At 38.1% G+C, this 24,244-nt stretch overlaps 4 protein-coding genes and 1 long non-coding RNA gene across 5 annotated transcripts; 1 reads left to right on the top strand and 4 right to left on the bottom strand.

Annotated features, from left to right (window-relative positions):
- Positions 1 to 1,602: 1,602 nt before the first annotated feature.
- On the bottom strand, positions 1,603 to 5,109 carry LOC109183475 (transketolase, chloroplastic-like). The gene is made up of 7 exons (XM_019333582.1): positions 4,527 to 5,109; positions 4,039 to 4,129; positions 3,831 to 3,936; positions 3,438 to 3,720; positions 3,219 to 3,367; positions 2,983 to 3,136; positions 1,603 to 2,826 (listed from the first exon to the last, which is right to left on the bottom strand). The coding sequence occupies exons 1-7, from the start codon at positions 5,007 to 5,009 to the stop codon at positions 1,870 to 1,872; spliced, it is 2,223 nt and encodes a 740-aa protein (XP_019189127.1). The 5' UTR covers positions 5,010 to 5,109; the 3' UTR covers positions 1,603 to 1,869.
- Positions 5,110 to 7,960: 2,851 nt separating this feature from the next.
- Positions 7,961 to 10,799, bottom strand: LOC109183540 (DNA repair protein RAD51 homolog 3). The gene is made up of 9 exons (XM_019333648.1): positions 10,622 to 10,799; positions 9,845 to 9,943; positions 9,476 to 9,598; positions 9,328 to 9,361; positions 9,162 to 9,232; positions 8,792 to 9,018; positions 8,568 to 8,699; positions 8,351 to 8,417; positions 7,961 to 8,256 (listed from the first exon to the last, which is right to left on the bottom strand). The coding sequence occupies exons 1-9, from the start codon at positions 10,734 to 10,736 to the stop codon at positions 8,081 to 8,083; spliced, it is 1,044 nt and encodes a 347-aa protein (XP_019189193.1). The 5' UTR covers positions 10,737 to 10,799; the 3' UTR covers positions 7,961 to 8,080.
- Positions 10,800 to 12,339: 1,540 nt separating this feature from the next.
- Positions 12,340 to 17,017, bottom strand: LOC109183516 (probable tRNA N6-adenosine threonylcarbamoyltransferase, mitochondrial). The gene is made up of 13 exons (XM_019333618.1): positions 16,621 to 17,017; positions 16,397 to 16,441; positions 16,123 to 16,197; positions 15,655 to 15,751; positions 15,279 to 15,369; positions 15,018 to 15,067; positions 14,084 to 14,274; positions 13,761 to 13,846; positions 13,592 to 13,667; positions 13,408 to 13,491; positions 13,193 to 13,307; positions 13,020 to 13,108; positions 12,340 to 12,824 (listed from the first exon to the last, which is right to left on the bottom strand). The coding sequence occupies exons 1-13, from the start codon at positions 16,906 to 16,908 to the stop codon at positions 12,690 to 12,692; spliced, it is 1,422 nt and encodes a 473-aa protein (XP_019189163.1). The 5' UTR covers positions 16,909 to 17,017; the 3' UTR covers positions 12,340 to 12,689.
- Positions 17,018 to 18,431: 1,414 nt separating this feature from the next.
- LOC109183644 lies at positions 18,432 to 19,648 on the bottom strand. The gene is made up of 3 exons (XR_002054584.1): positions 19,556 to 19,648; positions 19,098 to 19,363; positions 18,432 to 18,902 (listed from the first exon to the last, which is right to left on the bottom strand). It is a non-coding gene; the product is annotated as an uncharacterized LOC109183644 (long non-coding RNA).
- LOC109183489 (protein NRT1/ PTR FAMILY 7.3-like) lies at positions 19,191 to 21,912 on the top strand. The gene is made up of 5 exons (XM_019333597.1): positions 19,191 to 19,274; positions 19,590 to 19,704; positions 19,842 to 20,059; positions 20,129 to 20,685; positions 20,784 to 21,912. The coding sequence occupies exons 1-5, from the start codon at positions 19,191 to 19,193 to the stop codon at positions 21,643 to 21,645; spliced, it is 1,836 nt and encodes a 611-aa protein (XP_019189142.1). The 3' UTR covers positions 21,646 to 21,912.
- The last annotated feature ends 2,332 nt before the right edge of the window (positions 21,913 to 24,244 follow it).

The raw sequence follows: 24,244 nt of genomic DNA, 5'->3' as shown, positions 1-24,244 counted from the left end.
GTTGAATGCCCATACAAATGAGGCCCACATCACCTTGTTATATCATGGATCAGAGTCCACAGTGTATTATGGATCACTGGTCCAATATACAAGATTATTATCATAATACACAAACACATAAACACGATATAATGGAGATGAATTCTGTGCATTATGAATTCTGTATATTATATAGCTAAGGACATATAAACGCTTAACATAATGAAGTTGAGGTGGTATGTCTTAGCCGACCCCGTGGCACGGAGCTTTGAGCTTGGGATTAAGTATTCACCCTTTTGAAGAAGAGTTGAGCATATTAACCTAGACAATCTAAAGAATCTAGAGAAATATCAATATCACTATAGTAGTATAGTACAGTTCAAGTCCCACATGAAAAGCATTGTTGGCTGCTTGCATTTCAAATTAAGAATCATCATAAATACCAACGTTTACAAATGCAAAAACAGGTCGGATGAAACGTGGGAGCTGCCAACTCAAAAAGGCTTCAATGACAATATTAAAAGAAAAGAATCACAGATTGTAGCACGTGAACCTTAATAATCAAATACTAAAGTAGGACAATTCCAACTGAGTTAGTTGGTCAATTGATTTGCTAATCACAACAACTTAGAATGATTTACCTTATTGTGATTTTTTGTTGGCTAAAGTCATAAGGCGAGATTACACAGAGTGTAGATTCGGGTAGCGGTTGTATGTTTTTCCTCTAGGCTACCGATCTCTGCACTTACTGTTGATTGTAGAAAGATGTTTAGTAAATTAGCTGATAGCTAATTACATACAAATGACTTTATCAAAAAGTTGGTTGAAAAAATTGCTTTGAGCAGCTTTTTGAAGCAATGAATTGTTACAAAAAATTAATTAATCAAACACTCACATTAATTATTTAACGAAGTCAAACAATTAATAGTAAGCTGTTACAAAAAACTAATTAATCAAAGACTCATATTAGTTATTTAACTAAGTCAAACAGCTAATAGTAATCAAACAAACCAAAATTGACTGGTATGGTAGACTAACTATTTTACCAAACAGGACCTCTATGTAATCAAACATAATCTACATCTCTGGTCCCTACTTAACAAATCCTTAATGCTTCAATAATATGAAAACTTTGCATTAATGGCCGATGGTTGAGACATATTAATGAGTATCTGCTTGAAAGAGAAAGGAGAATATGCCTGGGAACCATAGTCCATAGCTATCAGAGAAGTCTCCCACAAAGAAAAGAGAAAAAGATAACAGGTAAGTAGGAGACAATATATGTAGATAGGTGGGTTGAGAGCCAGAAATTCAACTACCACAAACAGGAACCCAACCCAACCTCAACCACCCACCAAACACAATCCATCCAAAATCCTTAAAATCCATGTTTCTTGTTGTCTCAGTGGGGACCACCTTCTGCTCAGGAACACCTTACATTTCTTGAACAGAAGAGCTATAGATAAACCACACCACTTGAATGGCTTAAAACCAAAACCAAATCCATATCCAATCAAAAACCTGTCCTGATAATCTCAAACAGATAGACTTCTTAGTTCTTATCAACCATTCAAGATTTCAAGTGCAAATAGAGAGAATGGAGGGAGTGAGGAACTCAATATCTCAATCAACCATATATATAACAATACAAAACTTGATATGTTTTAACTGGTCCAAATTCATTGAAAAGCATTTCACAAGATTAAAATTTCCCACAATATATCGGGTTTTCGTTTTCATGGACTAAGCTGCTCGCTCAGCTGGAAAAAAACATAAGAAACAGCGGAATAAATCTTTTATTACGATATGAACCTCGTGTTGCAGTGAACTGAGACGGGTTCCATGGTTTTGCCAGCAACCAGTAACGAAAACTACAAATAATATCATCACCTAGCAAACTTCTTTAGCTGCTGCTACGACGGCCTCGACTGTTATGCCATACTCCTTGTATATTTTACCCGCAGGGGCACTGGCACCGAATTTGTCAATTCCAATGGCCTTACCTTTAGCCCCGACAATCTTCTCCCATCCGAAAGTCGTTCCAGCTTCAATACTTACCCTAGCTGTTACGTCAGAGGGAAGAACGCTTGCCTTGTAGTCAGCTGATTGGTCGTCGAAAAGCTCCCAACTTACAAAGGAGACAACTCTTACCGCCTTCCCTTCCTTTCTGAGTTCTTCAGCAGCCTTGGCGGCAATTTCCAACTCCGAGCCAGTACCGATCAAAATGACATCGGGTTTGCCCGAAGAGTTGTCGGATATAATGTAGCCACCCTTAGCTGCTCCTTCGATAGAGGTTCCGGGAAGCTGGGGTAACTTTTGGCGGGAGAGAGCGAGGACAGACGGTCTTTTCCTATTGAGGACAGCCACCTTGTAAGCACCGGCTGTCTCGTTGCCATCCGCTGGACGGAACATCAAAATGTTGGGCATTGCTCGGAAACTCGCCAAGTGCTCGATTGGCTGATGGGTAGGTCCGTCTTCTCCAAGACCAATCGAATCGTGGGTCATAACATAAATGACTCCAGCTTCAGACAAGGCAGAAATCCTCATGGCTGCTCTCATGTAGTCGGTGAACACGAAGAAAGTAGCACAGTAGGGAATGAACCCAGGGCTGTGGAGAGCAATGCCATTACAGATTGCTCCCATACCGTGTTCACGAACACCAAATCTTAAATTGCGTTCTTCGGGGGTGTTCTTTTGGAAGTCACCGAAACTTTTCAAAAGGGTCATGTTGGACGAAGCAAGATCAGCACTGCCACCAAGGAAACCAGGGAGAACCTTAGCGAGGGCGTTAAGGTTTTGTTGAGACAGGTTTCTGGTGGCATCAGCCGGGCTCTCAGGGGTGTATGTCTGGAAAGATAGAAAGAAAAGGGACCACAGAATCAGTGAAAATCGCACATTCTAGAATTAGAACCATTGCAAGTTTACAACTTGACACAACAAATTTATTACACTAATAAAATTGGACTAGAAACAAGAAAGAGAAATAGATAAGAGAGGACTCACAGGAAGTGCCTTCTCCCAGCCAGCAGGTAATTCACCAGTGATGATGGACTTCAATTCTGCAGCTTCTTCTGGGTACTTCTTCTCATATTCACTGAATTTGGAATTCCACTCAGCTTCAATTGCTGCACCCTCTGGGACATGGCGGCTCCAATGGCTGCAAAAAATAATCATCATCATATAATCTAACTGTAATTCTGCTCGTATTAGTGTTCAAATTGTATATGATGGAGTAGTACCTCTTCACATCATCGGGCACATGGAAAGGCTCATAGGGCCATCCGAGGTTCTTCCGGGTTGCCTCAACTTCCTTAGCTCCCAATGCACTTCCATGAACACTGTAACTGTTTGCCTTGTTTGGTGAGCCAAACCCGATGGTTGTTGTCACCTGCAAGCATTGGAGTTTAGCAAAGAACAAACTTTTTCAGTAATATCAATTCTGAGCAAAAGAGTCAAACCTTGATCATTGTGGGCTTGTCCTTAACAGCCTTTGCTTCCTTGATGGCAGCACGGATCTCATCATAGCCAGTGTTACCATTCTTCACCCAGATAACATGCCATCCAAGAGCCTCAAAACGAGCTCCAACATCCTCAGTAAAAGCAATCTCAGTATCACCATCAATGGAGATGTGGTTGTCATCGTAGAAAGCAATTAGCTTTCCAAGTCCCCAATGCCCAGCAATGGAACAGGCCTCGTTCGAAATGCCCTCCATTTGGCAACCATCACCGAGTATGACATACCTATACAGATCAATGCCATTAATCAAACATGACAAAGGAGTGCAATTCAACTCCCATTCGCTCACAAATTTAAAGAAATAACACATAATCTAGGAAGTAAGTTTACCTACGTGTAGTGGTCAACAATCTCGCTGTCTGGTTTGTTGAATCGAGCAGCCAAATGTTTCTCAGCAAGTGCCAAACCAACAGCATTCGCAATACCTTGGCCAAGAGGACCTAAAAAAAAAAAAAGAATAAAGATTACAATCAGACGAAAAGGGCACCCAACCCAAACACAGTACTACAAGTTCAAAGATTACAATCAGAGTAGAATCTAACCAGTGGTAACTTCAACACCAGGGGTTTCAAAGTTCTCAGGGTGACCAGGGGTCCTGCTTCCCCACTGACGGAAATTCTTCAAATCATCTTCCTGGTTAAATTATTTAAAACTAAAATCAGCACAGAACAATGGGGGGAATGGCAAATTTTTAAACTCTTGAAACCAAATCAAATCAAATCAAATCAATTAGCCCTTCCTGTAGGAAATTCAAAGTACCAGTTCCAACAAGCACTTTGATTCTTAAACCAAACTACTGGATTGGTGGAAATCTAACATTACACATTAAAGCTAATTCAACAGTGTCAATCAAGCTAAATTAAAGTGGATTCGAAAAATAAAAGATCTCAAATCAGTAGCCCAATCTCCAAAATGTATTAAAAATCACTTCTTTAGTCAATTTTAACAATCCATGCTCAAAAATAAAAGGAAATCGCCAGATCAAGTAACATAAATGGTAGATAGATTAAAGGAAAAAGACGGAGCATACCCTGACAGCATCGTAGCCAGCAAGGTGAAGCAGGGCGTACTGGAGCATACATCCATGGCCAGCGGAGAGAACGAAGCGGTCACGGTTAAACCAGTAGGGGTTCTTGGGGTTGTACCTCATGACCTCATCGTACAAGATGTGACCCATGGGAGCACAGCCCATGGGGAGACCCGGGTGGCCGGAGTTGGCCTTCTCGACGGCGTCGATAGAGAGGAATCTGATCGTGTTCACTGATTTCTCAACGAGGGAAGTGTCAGTCTTCTCCAAAGTCTCGATAGTAGCGGACGCCCGCACAGGTGAGGAGCGGTGGGGGGCAGGAACGGCGGCGCGGCGGCGGGCGGAGGCCGTGGCCTTGAGGCCGCTGAAAGTGGGGAAAGAAAGGGAGGGGGTGTGGAGCTGAGGGGCGGCGGAGGTTGAGCCATGGCGGGGGATGGAGCGGGAGAGGATGGCTTGAGAGAGAGTGACAGAAGAAGTTGAAGCCATGGCTGAGGGGTTAGAGAGAGAGAGTGTGTGTGTGGTGGTTGGAAATGAGAGCAGGGCGAGGAAGAAGATATACGCAGAGAGTAAGGTGAGCGGTTGGTTAGCCTTTGGAGAGAGAAAGGGGCCATGGGCCCTTCTTGGCCTCCTTCCCCTTGCAAAATCCCAATTGTTATTAATTTTTGGTTATTTTTTAGATTACAAAATTCCATTATTTTCAACACATTAGGCCTTTGAGTTGTGCACAAGTACCAAAAATAATTTGAATTTTTGAAAAAAAATAATAATTAAAGTTGCCCTTATAACAAGTCAATTGGTCACAAAAATAAAGTTTGGAAACAATGATCCTGGATCGAGTTCACCGGCAGCAGTGTAGGAGCAACTTTTCAAAATGAAGAGGACTCCTTGTGCACAGTAACCAAATGGTACCACTGTGTTCAGCTGAGTTACCATGATTTACATAGATACTTTGTCGGGTAGAGACGTAAGAAGCCTTAATGTTGAAGATTCAACTTTTAAGAAACAATTTGTTCTAAAAGTTAAGTATTAATTTCTTTCCCTATTTACTTTCTGATCAAGTTGAAGCCTTTAATGTTGAGAATTCAACTTTTTGGAAACAATTTGTTTTAAAAATTAACTATTAATTTCTTTCCCTATTTACTTTCCGATCAAGTTGAATTTAATATCTCAAATTAATTGCTTTTAATATAAAACGTAAGAAATATCCTAATACGTAAAAAGATGTATGAAATTATTGAAATATGAATGATGATTTAGGTTGTTGAAAGAGATAGTTGTTGGTATTAGAACAGTAAACAGGTGGATTTTCTAGGCAAGACCAACCAACTTGTAAAAAGCTAATTTGGTAGTTTGAAGGTGGGGATTTCAGTCAAATTGGTCATTCATCTCACCTAACCATAGGTAGGTAGCAGAACATATAATAATTAAAACATGTGGAGATTTGATTATATTACATAATTTGATTCATGAAATATATCATCAAATAATTTAAATAGTCTTATCATTTACCTAAGACTATCAAACACATTCACAAAGAAACTAATTATTATGTGAAGTGAATTGTTTCACATTCACAGAAAGGATAATTCTTGCGCACATTAACCCTCCTATGAGCATCATCAATATGAATTTTGTGACTGGATATTATTAGTGTGATTGGGGCACTGTTTGACAGAACTTATAACTTATTTTAAGCTACTAATAATCTATAAGCTCTGTTTGGTAATGTTTCCAAAATAAACTAGTAGCTTAAAATAAAAACTTATTTTAAAAAGCTACCTTTATGTAGCATTTCAAAAATAAATGAGTAGCTTCCTAATATTTTTTCAACTTTATCCTTATTATTTTAAATAAATGACATATTTTACACTTCTAATTAAAATTCTTTTGGCATTTTCTTTCTCTTATATTTTGATTCATCATCCCAACTCTTCACCACCTACCAATTCCTTCTAACTTCAATCGTCAGTTCATAAATAAATGACATCATTTACCCTTCTCAATTAATTTTTTTTTCTTTTGTTTTAATAATTAAATATATATTTCATATATATTATAAAAACAATATTTTTAAATTAAATATATCTCATATATTTAATAATATAAAAACAATATAATAATCACATCATTTAAATTTTATAAAAATGTCCATTTTAATCTTTTTACCTTTATCAGCTTATCAAAAAGTTAATTTTATCAAACACTTTTAAGCATAATAAGCTAATTAAGAGTTCTTGAATTTTCAGCTCCTAGCTTATAGCTTTTCAGCTACATTTTTAGCTAGTTTTGTTAAATATAGCCTGAACTAAATTCATATAGTAATGTTTTTTAAAAATAAAAAATAAAAGTTCCCCCCTTGTAGGTGATATATATAAAATCAACCGTGCAGATGTATAAAGTTGCAGTGAGTCCTATTAACAATGGTACTTGTACAATTTGCTACATCTACGTATATTGGTATTTGTACTAGTCCAAATTCTGTGGCGGTAACCACAAGGCACCACCTAATTCTTATCGAATTAACAATAACAATTCCTCAAGCACTCACAAACTATAATATAAAATTCTGATCAGCTAAGATATTGGTGGCATGCATTCGTGACCTACAGCCGGCACGGACAAGCAAAATATTACTCCACTACTAGTATATCAATATAATAAAGAAACAAATAGAGATTTTTGCGCTTTTCATTACTTTACTATTGCACACTTATAAATTTGGCCCTGTGTATCAAACTTTTTTACATGATTATTACATTCTTTTTCACATTTGATTCTTTTGATTAATTTTATGACCACACTAACACCAAAATTACTATATATATTCAGTTGTGTGGTCTACATGCTACTTTAATTCAAATAATATAAATGCTTTTTCAAATAACTCACATGACTATCATGTGAGATATTCCAACTAAAATTGGTTGAAAAATGAATCAAAATGACAAAATGTAGCAAGAATTTATTAGTTATACAATAAATGGAGAAAAATTGATAGTCATGACTTATGAACCAAATGCGAAAGAGATATAATAGTTGAGAGACCAGAAGTGAAAATAACTCAAATAAATATAATGGTAAAAAGTTGCATCAGATTCATTGGTGGGTAATAGCATTACTCCTTAAATAAACATAAAAACCATTTTGGTCAATATTTCAACACTATAAAACCAATTTTGGTCAGTATTTCAACACTATCTTAGGAACTCTGAGATTTATGGTCAAAGAAGATCAATATGCAGGTGAGAAAATAAATATTATTGACATTTGACAATAATTACAAGATGCCATAGTGTCATACTCTTTTTAGGTCAAATATGCTGAAGTTGGCATATGTTTACTATGACATTCAATGATATGGTTGGTTACCTTTCAGGCTATAACAAAAATGACCAATCTGAGCAAGTGCAAGAAGAATCATATCGCAAGGTGCTGTAGACTATAAGCACAGATAGATATTGGCATTCAATCATATGGTTTCTCCAAAATTTAATGGCCATTTAAAGCAACCAGAATAAGGGCACAATTTCTTCTCACTAGACTAGGCAGACAAATACTTACATCATCTTGACTCGTTTGCAGCTCGAAGTTGAGTTCCGGATGCCTCTTCTCGTCACTGCATATGCAGCAGATGCTGATCGAACAGAGGGCGACTTATCAATGCGTGCATTTCTTTCATTCCCACTCCAGTGAAGAATGATGCGGTTAGTACAAGCATGTGACCAGCTATCACCTGCATTTCAGCATGTTTTAGTCATGAGACAAGATAAAATTCTGGATTAGCATGGAAATGGAAATATGATGTTGGAGGCTTTTTCAGCTATTACCAAGGGCGAGAGTCAATTGATATGAACCTTCATAGTATTTGGTGGTTACTTGATTCATTAAGACAACCTGCAAAAGTGTGAAATTCATATAATCTTAGAAACTCAATTGAGTAAAAAGATCAAAATGCATAGATGCTAACTTTGCATATTTACATCATGTTTAGCAGGAATGAAAAAGTCAATTAAAATACTATGAAGGAAATAGAATGGTATTTACTGCCAAACTATACTTCTTGGCAAGCTTCATCAACTTTAAGGCCAGCCCACCAAGCAGCCGAGTTCTAAGAGCCATGTTAACAAAATCTTGACGAAAGTGAAAAGTAATGCTATCAATAACCACCAACTTAACCTGTGACAATAGAGACAAATTTGAAATGGTGTCAAATAATATCAGGCACAATCATTTAGATGAAGACCTGCCAAACCAACAAGATTACCTACATCTTTATGTTCTGAGACAAACTTCTCTAGGTAATTTATGACAGCAATTTGCTCAGTGTAACTACAAACGCGGAAATAGAATATATTATTAAGGAAATCTTTTGGCTGCATTTTAATTTGATGGGCCTGCTTATCCTTGTGTAAGAGGCCACTATAATCTTGCATGTCCTCAACACAAGCTTCCGCAATCTGTAAAGCACGCTCCACCATGAAGCTGCCTTCTGTGTCTAAAAGCAGCAATCCCCCACAATGCAATAAGACATGAACAAAAAAATGGACAAAAGTGAAAAGTTAAGAAATTTCTAGTGTCAATTGGATCTTTGAAAAGATAATGCTATATGACATTTGTGAAGAAATTAAATGCTATAACCTATATAAATTGCCTTTCCTTGAAGGCCACCATAATCAGATGGTATTTGGACATTCACTGCAAGTTGAATCCTGCCCATTGCAGATATATATTATAGCCATGAGAAAATAGAGAACTAGTAGTATTTTGGCACCAGGAAAGCATGTGAGACTGAGACATTGAGTACCCTAGTTGTGTTTTACCGATTCCTGGTACTCCACCTGATAGGTTGAAAGGAAAAAAGGAAATAGAGTATATTAAAATCAAAAGAATTAGGCATATTCACTACAAAATTTCAGCATCCAATCCTTCCATCAAGAAGATTCAGAACTCACCAATTTCAGTAACTTCTTGACAACTTATTCCCCCACCCAAGATCTCATCCAGATCCGCACAACATGTTGTGATCCGTCCAAGTGATTCCTCCTCACACAGCATATCCCAGGCATTCTGTGCTCCTGGAGAACAATAAAATGGAATATTTACTCTTTAACTAATAAATAAACCTTGCCAAATAACTTACTGTTATGCTCTGCGGCTTATATTAACCAAGAAAGAATAGTAATTGTGGAAAATGTAAACTGCCTTCTCTTGAAACTAGTGGATTTACAGAATTAACATAAACTGTACAACTGTGCAACAAAGCCCATTCAAGAGAATGTTCTTGGTGCTTTTATCTCCAGATGGGACTATGACATTTATACCACTGACAACGGCATGACTTCCATTGGTTCTTCCCAGTCCCGCTCTCTGAGATGCAACTTCCAGAATAGCAAGTGCCTCATTCTCTGATATTTTTAAAACTGTATAACAAAAGACAGGGTTGGATCACAGAATAGAAAAGATAATAGCACAGTATCACAAAAAATATTGTATTTACTTGTCAAATATTTTCAAATATGGTATTCCTTGGCCATGCATTTGACAATGAAAAAGTACAGAATGGAATGCAAACAAACATGTAAAATAAATTTAAAAATAAAAAATAAAAAAATCCATCTGTTCATGGCATCTAATTTATTTTTCATCTCTTATTTCAAAATAAATAAAAGGACTCTTTCTGCATTTTCCATATCAAATAAGCTGTACTACATCAACTCAAAGTCAAAGAAATAGACACTAAAGCTTCATAGCTTAACATTTGCTAGCCTGACATTTCCTTCTAAAAAGTTCATTTTTTTTCCAGAAGAGTTGCACAAATAATCCTCATATGATTCCTAAATCCGCTTCTAAGCGGAATATCAAACACTTCCGGAACACTTGGCTAACATAACGGAGTAATATAGATAATAAAACAGTAAATTTAATCCATGGATGTTCACATGTAATTGCATAAGATCAACTCGAAAAACTTAACTAAGAATTAACATCAATCTAGGTGGACTGTTATTTTTAAACAAAATTGAATCAATTAAATTGATAAATCATCAAATTGCAGAGAAATAGCGATAAAGTGGAATCAGAGAGCAGTCTAACAGAACCTCGAGCAAGATCGAAGGAAGAGACGGAGAATAGGGAGGATATAGAAGTGTAGCCGGCGGATATTAGCTTTCCCCTTTGCGACGCCGATATGGGTAGGCTCGATACCTCCTCCATTGTCGCCTTCGACAAAACCCTCAGTTTGACTTGAACTTCCGCTTCCCAGCACACTTCAGTTTTCGCGCCAAGTGAAGCACCAATATGGCAATATATACATTGCAATTTACCACACATATTTTAAAAAATTTAAATTAGCAAAGAAAACAAATAAACAAAAAAATAAAATAAAAAATACTACCTCCGCCACATTTTATGTGTCTAGTTCAACAAGGATTGACTGAAGTTATTTTTAATTCAATTTTTCATAATATTAAATTTAGTATTAATATATACAAAATTTATATATTTAGAAACTACACTAAAAGTACTATTAACACACAAAAAAATCAAATTCAAAAATAAGTTTAAAATATTAAAGAAAATAAACAAAGAAGAAATAGTTAGTTTGACCCGTGAATAGTAAGTAAGACAGATAAAATTGGATATGGAGAGTACAATACTAACATGAAAGAAGTGACCCGTGAATAGTAAGTAGGACAGATAAAATTGGACATAGAGAGTACAATAGTAATATGAAAGAAGTGGTCAAGTAGGTGAAAACGTGAAGCATGATTATCTTACCCTATTTTTCTAATGTAATTTATTTTTACTGTGTGGGTGGGCATAGGGATGGCAACGGGGCGGGGCGGGGCCGGGGAGTGGGGTCCCCGTCCCCGTCCCCGTCCCCGAACTGAATCCCCATTCCCCGTCCCCGCCCTGTTCCCCGATCAGGGATGGGGAAATATCCCCATCCCCGTCCCCGCGGGGATTTTTCGGGGACGGGGATTCCCCGCCCCGTTTTTTTTTTTTTTTTTAATTTTTTTAATTCTTAATATTTAGGCCAATTTCATTATTTATGTGTTCACAATAGGTAATTAAAGGATATAATGTCATAATGTGCCCAACCAATCAGATAGCCATTAGGTCCAGCGAATTCTACATAGCGTATCTTGGAAATACTAGATTCTTTAAATGGCAATTATTCAAGCTCTGGACCATTCAAGAATGAAATACAAATTTGCTGCTGCTTTCAACTAGAAAATATTTCGACTGTTTTCAAAACAAAATAATATATATCCACTTAGAAACATTAAACTAATCACTATACGTAGTGTCTCATAGAAGCACCAGAACAAGTGTGCATTTCTGGCACTCAAGGTTTAATAAATTTATTCGGGGAATCGGGGACGGGGACGGGGATCGGGGATCGGGGATCGGGGTCGGGGTCGGGGCGGGGGATGCCCTCCCTGTCCCCGTCCCCATCCCCGGCGGGGATGGGGAAATTCTCCCCATCCCCGCCCCCGTTCCCCGAAAAAATTCCCCGAACCCGCCCCCGTCGGGGCGGGGATCGGTTTTCCCTATCGGGGGCGGGTTGAATTGCCATCCCTAGGTGGGCAAATTATTCTATGGACCCGAGTTTAAAATTACACAATTTATATACTGAATGTTCACAATTCAAATTGTGCACATTCAGTATATAAATTGTGAACATTAAGTGAGTAAATTGTGTATTTTGAATCCAAATCCACTTTGCAATATGGACCCGACTCCATGGTATAACTGTTGGAGGACACTGGTGGTTGATAACCTTCGATTCTTTTTCAAGTATTTCCCTCTTTTGTACAATTAAACCGAATTAAAAGTGATAAAGTAATACAACCCAGTTTCTCGTAACCAGGTATAAAGGTACTATAATGCACCTTCGAATAACAGTTATAAATTTTCCCGTAAATAAAAGTATAAAGTTTGGGGTACTATAAATGTTCTATATAGACACTCTAAAATCTAAATGGTATATGCTTTTCACAGAGATAATAAATTTTGGTTTCTTGGAAGATTTTGCTTGCTGTGTAATAAATAACATGATACTCTCCAGTTTGAGGCTTTGAGCACATGAAAGCATTCAACTCTTGAAGTGATTGTGGGTTATATTCTTGAATGAGAAGAACAGAAGCTTCAGAAAATGGCAGCTTAGACTTGTTGCTTCATAGATGCCTGAATCAGAGATGTAAGGGAGGGATGAACTCGGGCTGTCTTCAACGACCGAGCTTCGCTTTTTCCCTCGGCATACTCCTCGCCTAACGGCCACCTCGGGCGCAGATCAATCTGTTCCAAGGAGACACGGTTAAGGATTACAAGTAACGAAAATGATCTGCAGCGGGGGTATCTTCTTATCGGTCAATTTTGGACCAAATAACACAAAACGCAGAAAGCCAATTGGAATGGAATAGTAATATAGCGCCAAGAAAAAAATAAGTTATAGGACTCAAGGTAAAGAGGACGGAAGCAAGGAAGACGAACCATAGCATCTTCGGGTTCATATGCAGGAGGTGGAGGATCAAATCTTCCCACGAGGAAATGCTCGATCCCAGTCCAAGCAACCATCACACCTAACATAAGACGGCAGAGTTTTCGACTTTTCGTCTAGAATTTCCAGATTATTGACATGCCAAACAATTGTTTAAGTTACTCACCGTTGTCGGTGCAAAGGCTGGGAGGGGGGCACACGAGTTGCAGGCCGTTCTTCTTAACAACCTCGTTAAGCCTAGCCCTGACATACTGATTCGACGCAACGCCCCCAGACACAACCTGAAGAAGAAGGTAATGTTCGAATTAATCTAACAGAGATCAGTGAGGTGCTGTGAAGAATATAGCTAAATACAAATATGCTATAGCAGAAAACACCCACCAAATGATTTACAGACGGTTCAATCTTCAAGGCCCATTCAATTGCCCGCTTGCACTTATCCTCTAAATGTAGTACTGCCACTCGCTGCATGTATTCTTGAAGGACGGGAAATCAAGAACTCGAGAGATGCAGGATATTAAGCAGAGATTGTAGTTTAAAGTCACTCATTTACGGAGCTTAATACCTGGAATGATGCAGCAATATCAGCCCGAGCTTTCCTATCCTCACTAGAAGCTGAAGAGACGGGTATTCCAGCATCACTGCAGTCAAAATACATAAAAATAAACAAACAAAGAGGGAGAGAAAATATTCAAAATACATAAAAATTGGCTTTTCTCGTATGAACAGCATACATGTTTTTGGCTTCAATCGCCAGCCTCACTTGTGTCTTCAGACCTGCATATGAGAAGTTGCAGTCTTTGTGTTGTTTCATAGGAACCTAAAAACCAAAAATTTTCAAATTAAGCATCAAGATAAACTACCCGAGTGCTATTTAAAATGCCACATAACCAGAAAACGACAAAAGGGTATAATTATGTGACGTAAATTCCCTCAACCAGTGTTGCAAAAATCGCGCCTAGGCGCTAGGCGGTCGGCCTCCTAGGCGCTCTAGGCGCCCTAGGCAGTCCCCAGGCGCCTAGCGATTTTTTCAACATTGCCCCCAACAGTAACTTACATTAAATTTTACAGACTCGGCATCACCCTCTAGAGCTAGTTTCTCGATAGCTGGGCCCCCACTTTTCCTCAAATCAAGACCAAGCCATTTTGCCGTTTTGTCGTATGCCTCACCGATTGCATCATCAACTGTGGTCCCAAGTTGAATATAGTCACCAAGACCGCGTGCAAGAATCAGAAGGTTGTGCCCTCCTAAGAAACAATGATCGAGGTAAACAAAATGCAGTCGATAGACAAAATAGCTAAAATGTCTATTACAAAAAATCAATTCCAGCTAAAGCTACGTAAGATCAAAGGGCATGTCTTTTAGTACAAAATTTACTCATCTATCTTATAATCAGACTATGTTTCTGAACATTCATGTCCAATTATATAACACATGAGCACTGGAACAGAGAGAATAAATCTTAACCACAATGACAAAATATGGTCAAAATTGTTTCTTAGTAGCAATCAAACGACAAAATCCCCCTATCATACTCCAGCATCAGTTTTCATCAGCAGAAAGAATAATTATACAGTAAATTTCAATTTTGGTCCTGTGACTATAGGGGTCCGGTTAATTGTAGTCCAGGACTTTCAAAAATGTTAATTTAGTACCTTGACTATGCAATTTTTATCAATTTTGGTCACTCCGGCCAAATTTCGCCGGAAAATTTTAATAGTTAAAATAATGAGGGTATTTTAGTAAAAGATGGATTCGCCGGAGAAGAAGAAAATATATGTGAAATGACTAAAATACCCTCATTATTTTAACTATTAAAATTTTCCGGCAAAATTTGGCCAAGAGTGACCAAAATGGATGAAAATTGCATAGTCAAGGTACTAAATTAACACTTTTGAAAGTCGTGGACTTCAATTAATAGGACACCTATAGTCATGAGACCAAAATTGAAATTTACTCTTATATAGTACTATACATTCAAAAGTGTTACCTGAGACAAGCAAAGCCATGAAAGGAAACTGCAGCTTTCTTTCCACTAACCTAGATGAAAGCAAACATTAATTTTAAGGCAGGCAACCGAAGATTCTTATATGCATACATGCATGCATATGTGAGTGTGTGAGAGCTTGAGAGTATTTGATGGAAACCAAACCAGTAATCACAGCAATCTCCTTTGAAGGAAGCAAATTTTTCCACATATAGAATAGGTATTATAAATTTTACTCATTCCTACATGAAACCTAATCTTTACCTGGCTACCAAAGTATGAGCTTCCATGTGGTGAACACCAACAATAGGTAAACTGTGAGCACCAGCAATTCGCCGAGCCTTTTGTACACCAACTACATACAAAAGAATGAATAGTAAGCAAACACTATTCTCAAGGACCACATTCCGAGCTAACCAGAAAATTCAAAATATGCTGAGTTTGGTTGATGCAAAGTTGCAAACAACTAAATGGAAACCTAAGTTTATATTTTTATTTAATGATTTATAAAATAAGTGTGAATGGAATTTCTTCCTTTTGCTTCCTTTCATTTGATTGGCTTCTTTTCAAAGTAGGAAACAAATTTTCCCCTAGAAAGGCACAAAAGCGAGAAGAAAGTAATGAATGGAAAACTATTCACCACGCAGACACAAGCTTAAGCCGGGACCAATTGTAACAGCAACAGCAGTAAGATCCTTCTCCGTTAGTTTAGCTTTATCAAGGGCATCTTGAACTACCTGAAATTCAAAACAAGTGTATCTGTCAGCAAAAAGTATTTGTAGGTAGTATTATAATGTAGAAGATTGTGTACAAATATTAAAGCTAAAATGGAATATTAGGGACTGTTTTCATCAAGAGTATAGATTAGGTACTACTAAAATCACTTGCCCGAAGAAAAATATTGAACCGATGACGCATTAGTTTCTGGAAAACACTTCAGTTATCAGACTGGATTAAAGTTCTCTCCTCTCCAGTTAGGGACTTGGAACAATTCCAAACTTAACTCAAACTCTTTCAAGTTCACAGTGATTACAGTAAAGCATTCCCAAGAACTCTCCACTAAAACATCGATAGTGATTAAGTAAAAACAGGTAGCAATATAGCATACCTGATCAATAGCCTGAGCATGTGCTTCTTCTGCCATTTTAGGAGCAACACCTCCATATTTAGCAAGCAGTTCTGCCTTGATCCAAGGGTTAATTTTTAGTAAGAAAACAAATAATCTTTATTGTATTATATAAGTTGGAAAACTAAAAACCAAATAACTAACCAAAGAATATTGAAAATGGTAGCACATCAAATACTAATCAGGCCATGTTAACAAGAAAGGCGGCATAGGAGAGCAATACAGTGCAAACAAACGCACATTATATGTATAATACCTGAGAAGAGATAACTTGGCTTAATATTTCACCATTGCTGTTCACCTGAATTCAAGAATCCGTAACAAAAACAACCCAACTTTAAAACTAATTCAACCCAGATAATCCATAAACAACATAAATTTACAACTAATTTCACCAAAAGGAATCTGAGAAGTAATTATATATACACACACAGACATATATATACATAGACACACGCATAAATGGACATGTGAGCTTACAACAGCAGCAGCAGTATCATCACAGCTAGTTTCAATGCCCAGAACAACCAAACTTTCGTCTGGGATTAATTGGTTTTGAGTCTGCGCCATTGGCGGATTGAAATTTGAAGAAGAAAGTTGAGCTGAGAGAGATTTGAATGAAACGCGGAGAATAGAGCGTGCGGGTCGTAATGGTCCCTGTTGTGCTCCCAGTTTGTTGAAACCTCTGATTTTGAGGTAAAGTGAAGGTCTGTGAAATGGGTTTACGCGGGAAATTGCGGAAGATAAGTTGGGAAATATCGTCGCCATTCCTACCTTCCCCGACACTGCTAACTGCTTGCTCGACAGAGGTCGAGAGAAAGAGGGTGTATTGGTAATTTGTAGACTGGGCTATTGGGCCGCCATTTCTCTATAATTCCACCCATTGATTAGATTTCTTTTCGAATATTATTTGGAACCCCAACCCTAAAAAAAAAATTACAATGCATTATCTGTTCATAAATATTTTCTCAATCCAAGTACAAAGAATCAATATCGCCTAATGATTAGATTTTAGAAATTACTTTAAAAAAAATTAAAATGTTAACAATAATTGAACCTATGACCTTTTACTACGAAAATCATGTTTCATTTCCTTAATTACCCTTACGGGACAAAATAATGTTTAAAGATTCGGAACCCAAACTTATTAATTATATACCTATGTATCAATAATTTTTAACTTAAGTGTTTGTACACTTTAGCACATGCAAATTGTAAACCCTTCCATGTTTTCCAAATTTCAGTTTCCATCAATTTAAATTAAGAAAAATAGTTAAATCGGTTCCCTTTGGAAAAATAGTCAAATCGATTCCCTAAAGTAAACTGAATAGTACAATTGGCCCTCTAAGAAAAAAAAAATAGTTTTGATTAACTCCTTTAAACAAGTAAAAACATCAATTAGGTCCAATGCTTCCCAACCTAGCCGGTAATCGCTTACATATCAACTCACGTGGATTAATTCTGCATATTCTATCATAAGTGAAATTATATATATATATATATATATATATATATATATATATATATATATATATATATATATATATATATACATACTAGAACCCCCCAAAAGAAACTCGTCTCTCTTTATTGTCGAAACTTTTGCGCTAACAACACAAAATTTGTCGGAATTTCATTGCTACTTCTCTAAATTTTTTCATAGAATTGAGTCTAACAAGAGACAACGAACTTCAAAATTGACAAAGAGGTATGAATCTATTACAGAGTACTAGTTAAAAATTGATTTTGGTTTGAAGATTTTGAATTTATTGCATGTTGGTTTACAAATTTTAATTTGCTAATAAGTAATGTTACATTTCCCTCATAATTGTGTCATAAATTACACCTCTTTATGATAATATTTTATTAATCCGTACCCTTTTTTTTTTGGAAACAAATATTTTATTAGTTTGTTTTATATTTAATTAATTAAGTAAATTTTCTTTTTTAAACGTTGGTTGAAAACAGTCAATTTTGCCAATGATTAAAAATATTATTATCATGCCAAACTGTAAACATTAAAAAAGGAAAAAAAAAAAAAAAAAAAAAAAAAAAGCATTATTCATCGTCACTAATATAAATGTGATGCTCTCTATTCATTCCACATCATTGTTGTACTTACATTTTTAATTTGTTTTTGAAAAATATATACTTCCCTAATTTAAATATTACTGTACTAATTATTTTACTTTTTCATTTTAATCTCACGTTTTATTTTTTCATTTGTAAGGGTCATACAACATTCAGGTATTCTCACCACAAATTCAAATTCAATTAAGGTGACATCCACATAGCTTGCCTCTTATTTAGGATATAAATCTTGCCAAAAGTCTTTAAATATAATTCACAGAAAGATTAGAAAGATATTTATTTTTTTTTCTTTGAGGGAAAGGGAAGAACGAAGCCCCGACAAAGAAAAAAAAGACAACAAAATCAATCTCCTCGGGTGCTAGGTAAGGTACCCGGATCATGTCTTTCTGGACGCGTGCCGCAAGGTCAGCATTCGGACAGGAAGACAACAAGGCCAAATCAGGACCCAATTCGCGATTTCTCGCAAGCCAATCCGCAACTTGGTTCTGTTCCTGCAAATCAGGACCCAATTCGTGATTTCTCGCAAGCCAATCCGCAACTTGGTTCTATTCCTGCAAATCAGGACCCAATTCGTGATTTCTCCCAAGCCAATCCACAACTTGGTTCTATTCCTGCAAATCAAGATCCAATTCGTGATTTCTCGCAAGCCAATCCACAACTTGGTTCTGTTCCTGCAGAATGTGGTAACATTAACATTCCAACTTTTCCTCATCCAGCTCTTGCATTCATAGAAAGATATATTTGAAAACGATAACATTATCTGTCAAAGATGACTACTCTTAGAAAATTCAGCAGATGGAATAATATATTTGTATTCATTATCAATCAACACCCATTATTAACTACCATATATGTTAATAAATTACCCCATATAGTCCCCATTCTCTCCTCCCCTCTAAACCTCATTTCTTCTCTATGAAGTCTCAGCTCCTCCATAATTTCCTGATATCTGAGTAGAAATGAATATGGAGCAAGCTGAAGCACATCATTCCATGGACGCAGACGAAGCTGCTGCATCCTCTTCATTCTCCATTGAGTCCCAGGTATACTACAACAACGAAAGACGAAAACTTTTTCCAATTTTTCCATTTTTAGTTAAAAACATGCATCCATCGAGAAATGTTGTGTAGCTCTGCAAAATGGATGAGTAATTGGGTTTAGGAGGGTTGTCTTTTTACTCTATTGTTTACCCATCATTAATTAGAAATGTTGTCAAATATTAAAATTAGCCAAGATAAATCTAGCTTTAGAATGCAACTAACATCATCCCAAAATAAAAAACAATGTTCAGTAGCTTCTTTTAATGTTTCAAAGTAAATTGTACCTTGATGGGTTTAAGCTCAATGTATCCATAACAGGAAGAGAAAACGAGACTCCTGGATTCTTGCACCAGAGATGGATCAACAGATAGCCATGGAAAACCTGCACTCAAGAAGAAAACTGGTGGATGGAAATCAGGAAAACTGCTGTTAGGTAAGTTTAATTACATGGCAGCCGGTAACAGATCAAGAATGAGTCTTAAAGGTGTATTGGCTGCCATTGGATGGTCCAAATATGTAGAATATCTTTAAAACGTTAGTGATTGACTATCTTTTGTTTGCTTGATACAGCCAGTGAAGGATTGGCTGCACTTGCCTTCACTGGAGTTGAAGTAAACATGGTCCTTTTCTCCAAGTCTGTTATGAGAAAATCAAATGCAGATGCTGCAAACTTGTTTAGCATGTGGATGGGAACCCTCAACATTTTCCCTCTCGTTGGAGCATTCCTCAGTGACTCTTACATGGGAAGATATTTCACTTGTACCATCTCCCTTGTTGTCATGAATATTGTAAGTGAAGTTGCTTTCTGAAAGCTTGATTTTTGAAAGTGAAGATCCTGAAGTTGATCGGTTTTGCAGGGATTGGTGGCATTGTCCCTGTTAACTCATGTGTCTCTGCTTGAACCTGAAGGGTGTGGGAGGATAGGAGAAGTGTGCTACCCACAATCAAGAATTGAAGTTGCAATGTTCTATGTCTCTATATATTTACTAGCTATAGGGAGTGGCTCTATAGAACCTGTACTTGCAACCTTAGGAGCAGATCAATTTGATGAACAAGATCCTGAAGAGCGCAAATCAAAGTCCAAATTCTATAGCTACTTTTATGTTGCATATAACCTTGGATCCCTGATTGCAGAGATGGTTTTGGTGTATATTGAAAATCTAGGGAAATGGGCACTTGCCTTTTGGATATGTGCCTTATGTGGTTTTGTTTCACTGACCTTGCTAATAGCTGGGGAATACCGATATCGCCATATCAGACCTTTCAACAACCCTGTATCCAGGTTCTGCCAGGTGATTGCAGCTTCTCTGAGAAAATTAAAGCTTCAAGTCCCGTCGCATGGAGAAGGATTGTATGAAGCTCATGGAAGGGCTGAGAAAAGTTGCAGAAGAATCTCACATACAGATGGTTTTGAGTAAGTTTGTTTTCTTGACTTCAATGACTTGTCTTTTTTATTTGAACCATGTAATGCACTCTGTTGTTACTTGATCTTTGTTTTATGCCAACAAACAGGTTTCTTGATCGTGCGGCTATTAAGGTTTCATCAGAAATGACCTTGTTGCCTGATAAAAGCCAAGTTCCAAATCCCTGGAGAGTATGCACTGTTACTCAAGTGGAGGAAGTTAAGCGTGTTTTAAGGCTTCTCCCAATATGGGTTTGCACCATATTGGCATCCATAGTGTTTGTTCAGGTTTTTTCTCTCTTTGTGGAGCAAGGAGCTGCCATGAATACCAAGATTGCAGACTTCCATATGCCTCCGGCTAGTATGGCCTCGGTTGACATTATAAGCTCATCTGCCTTCATCATTTGCTATGAGAACATCATACTTCCTCTATATGTCAAATTGATGAAAAGAGAACCAAAGCCTCCCAATGAGCTGCAGAGAATAGGAATAGGGATGATCATTTCAATAATAACCATGTTGATAGCAGGCCTGGTTGAGCAACACAGACTAAGATATGCTAATAGGAAAGAAGAGACAAGTTCTCTGAGCATTTTCTGGCAGATTCCTCAGTATGTGCTTGTAGGAGTATCTGAAGCATTTGTATATGTAGCTCAGTGGGAATTCTTTGCATCACAGGTACCTGATAGTCTGAAGAGCGTCGGGCTCGGTTTATCCATGTCCTCATCAGCCTTAGGCAGTTACCTGTGCAGCATTATACTAAGCATAGTAATGAAGATCACAACCAAACACGGGAATCCAGGTTGGGTACCACCAAATTTAAACGACGGCCACCTCGATAGATTTTTCTTCCTGACTGCTGTCATAGTTGCATTAGATCTTGTATTGTTTATTTTCTGCGCAAAGAGGTACAAAGCAATAGTGCTAGATAAACTAGAGGAGACAGACATGGAGGGAACACCTTTGCGTTGAAGCTATGATGTTGAAGAAATGAAGAACACATCCCATCTCATGTAAGAACATTGAACATAAGCAGGAATAGGAAATTAGAAATTCACTTCCACAAGGTGAGGTTTGTTTAAGGATATGTTGTGTTTAACTATAGTATACTATGTTGATCTCATCTGCCAAGACTTACGGTTCTGTACTAAGCTATCCATTATGGCTGGAAAATTAGATATTACACCAAATTCACTTTAAAAAATAGAAGAGTGATGAAGAATACAGAAATTCAGTATATATTGCAGCATTTGATAACTCATTATCTTGAATTCTCGATGATGCCTTGTGAAACAAAAACATTTAAAGAGCATCGGCAATCAGTCCTTAAGTTATGAGATATTTTAAAATCTATATTTGTACTATCACAACGTTCTCTCCTTTGTAATCATGGACTTGGAACATCTCCTCCTAACTTAATTCAAACTATTTCAAATTCATAGTCATTACATTAAAGCAGGTTCTGAAACTCTAGGCTTAAACATTCATAGTGACTAAGTAAAACGGAACGCATACCAGAATAACAGCCTGTGAATGTGCTTCTTCAGCCATTTCAGAACCAACTCCTTACTCCTCCATATTTATCAAGGCGCACATTATAGATATAATACCTGAACTCAACAATTCAACGCATATTTAGCAAGACGCACATTATTTCACAATTTCTGTTCACCTTAATTCAGCAATTCGTAACAAAATAACCAAATTACAACTAATTTCACCAAAATTATCCACAAAGAAATCATAAAAGTAATTACACACACATATACACATGGATAATGAACTTACAACAACAGCAGTTTCACCACCGCTAGCTTCAAAGCCCGGAGCAACCGCACTTTCTTCCGGGATTAATTGGTTCTGCGTCTGCAACATCGCGGGATTGAAATTTGACGAAGAAGGAGCTGAAGAAAGTTGAGTTGAGAGAGAATTGAGAGTAAGATAGTCGAGAGAGAAAGATGTGTTGTAGCCTTGTAGGTTATTTATATACTGGGCCGTTGGGCCGCAATAGAGCTTTGATCCACATTTCTTGCACAGTAGTTCGATTTCGGAAATGCTTTAGAAATTTGTCCTGAGCCCACCTCTTCTCGGCAATTTATATCCTACACCACGGCGCGCGTTGCACTATGCGCCCAGATGCAAAACGACGTCGTTTAATTATTTTTTTTTTTTTGAAATTTCCCGCCCCAGTGAATGGCAGTACTTTTTTCTTAAAAAAAAATTCGCTGTTCAAGAATATACATAATGTTATACTAGAATACACATAATGTTATACATGAATGTACATAATTATATAACAAAATATACATACTCTTTTTAAAAGATAATACACATAATCTAACATAATACATAATAAACATAAACTTTTAACATAATACACATCTGGTAGGGAATATCCCGACCGACATAGCTTCACCACGACCGAGGAGCCTTTGTCTCTTTCTCCTTGTCTTTGCAGGTAACAGGTCGGGTTCCACGAGAAGAACCCGGTCGTAGACCGACCAGAGTTGCCCGAGCGACGGCGTCGACCACCGAGCGGTAGCCCTTTGGCGAAAGAGCTGACGAAGGACACGTGGCGGCTCTTTACATCGACAGGCAGGGCACCCGGGAGGATGACACGTGGTGGCTACGTGGAGGACATGCCGAACGGCTGGAATCCTGTCCCCGGCATAGCGGCTATAAATACCCACAGTAGCTACAGTGTAAGGGACTTTCGGACGATCGATAGGTTGTTGTTAGAGAATCCCGACCGCACTTAGTCGGTACTCAGAGCAACCAAGTAGATTGTACTTAGGGTCTTTACCGTGATCAATAGAGATTTTACTTGCTTTAATTGGTCTCGTGTTATTCTATATTGCTTACATATAATTAGCAGTATCATTTTGGCGCCGTCTGTGGGGATCGTGCAAGAAACCAACGTCTTGACGAGCACCCGATCACCATATCGACATGTATCCGTGGGCACACAACAACTTCGCCGACGACCAGGCGGATGCGGCGAGCTCCTCCGACCACTATGCTACCCAACAGCAGGGGCAGACGATGGACCTCAACCTCAACCTCTCACCACCGCATCCGTCAAATGCATACCCGGCCGCCCAGCAGCCGGTGAATTACATACAACCGGGATACCCACCACCCGGTCTGCCATACCAGCAGCAGCCGATGATGTATCCCGCCCAGTATCCGTACCCGGTCCCACCTCCACCGTACGGCTATTGGCCAGGCCGCACAAGTAGAGCCGCAGCGTCAGTCCACTTCCCGGGCTCGACGCTCGGCTCATTCGCGGTTGGGGTCGGGGGGTGCTGATGCGATGGAGGCACCAGCCCAGGCCGTTCAAGCGGAGGACCCTGAAGAAGTTGCCCGAGCGGTAGCTTTCAATCGTCTCCGACCGGAGATGCGCTAGCGTTTGGGACCCCAAGACCCGGACCGCGGGCACGAAGACGTACAAATGCAGGAAGCTAGCCACGAGGCTTCATCCGGGTATAGCGGGTCGAGATCTCACCGACGGCGACGCGCTCGGGATACAGCCCAAGCCGCTCAAGCCGCCGAGCTTAACGAAACCCGAGGA

This window comes from Ipomoea nil, unplaced genomic scaffold (assembly GCF_001879475.1).
Source record: "Ipomoea nil cultivar Tokyo-kokei standard unplaced genomic scaffold, Asagao_1.1 scaffold0188, whole genome shotgun sequence".
Lineage (NCBI taxonomy): Eukaryota > Viridiplantae > Streptophyta > Magnoliopsida > Solanales > Convolvulaceae > Ipomoea > Ipomoea nil.
The sequence above is the reverse complement of the archived record's forward strand: the minus strand, read 5'-3'. Positions and strand labels throughout refer to the sequence as shown.

Coding starts and splice junctions, on each gene's coding strand:
- LOC109183475 (XM_019333582.1), bottom strand. CDS start 5,009: ATGGCTTCAACTTCTTCTGTCACTCTCTCTCAAGCCATCCTCTCCCGC. Junction 3,937..4,038: donor TGGTGTTGAAGTTACCACTG/GTTAGATTCTAC, acceptor TTTTTTTTTTAG/GTCCTCTTGGCCAAGGTATT. Junction 3,721..3,830: donor GAGATTGTTGACCACTACAC/GTAGGTAAACTT, acceptor TGATCTGTATAG/GTATGTCATACTCGGTGATG.
- LOC109183540 (XM_019333648.1), bottom strand. CDS start 10,736: ATGGAGGAGGTATCGAGCCTACCCATATCGGCGTCGCAAAGGGGAAAG. Junction 9,944..10,621: donor TTCCTTCGATCTTGCTCGAG/GTTCTGTTAGAC, acceptor TTTGTTATACAG/TTTTAAAAATATCAGAGAAT. Junction 9,019..9,161: donor AGGAAAGGCAATTTATATAG/GTTATAGCATTT, acceptor TGCTGCTTTTAG/ACACAGAAGGCAGCTTCATG.
- LOC109183516 (XM_019333618.1), bottom strand. CDS start 16,908: ATGGCGACGATATTTCCCAACTTATCTTCCGCAATTTCCCGCGTAAAC. Junction 15,068..15,278: donor GCTCATACTTTGGTAGCCAG/GTAAAGATTAGG, acceptor GCTTTCATCTAG/GTTAGTGGAAAGAAAGCTGC. Junction 12,825..13,019: donor ATGAACCCGAAGATGCTATG/GTTCGTCTTCCT, acceptor TCCTTGGAACAG/ATTGATCTGCGCCCGAGGTG.
- LOC109183489 (XM_019333597.1), top strand. CDS start 19,191: ATGAATATGGAGCAAGCTGAAGCACATCATTCCATGGACGCAGACGAA. Junction 19,275..19,589: donor CATTCTCCATTGAGTCCCAG/GTATACTACAAC, acceptor TATCCATAACAG/GAAGAGAAAACGAGACTCCT. Junction 20,686..20,783: donor TCACATACAGATGGTTTTGA/GTAAGTTTGTTT, acceptor GCCAACAAACAG/GTTTCTTGATCGTGCGGCTA.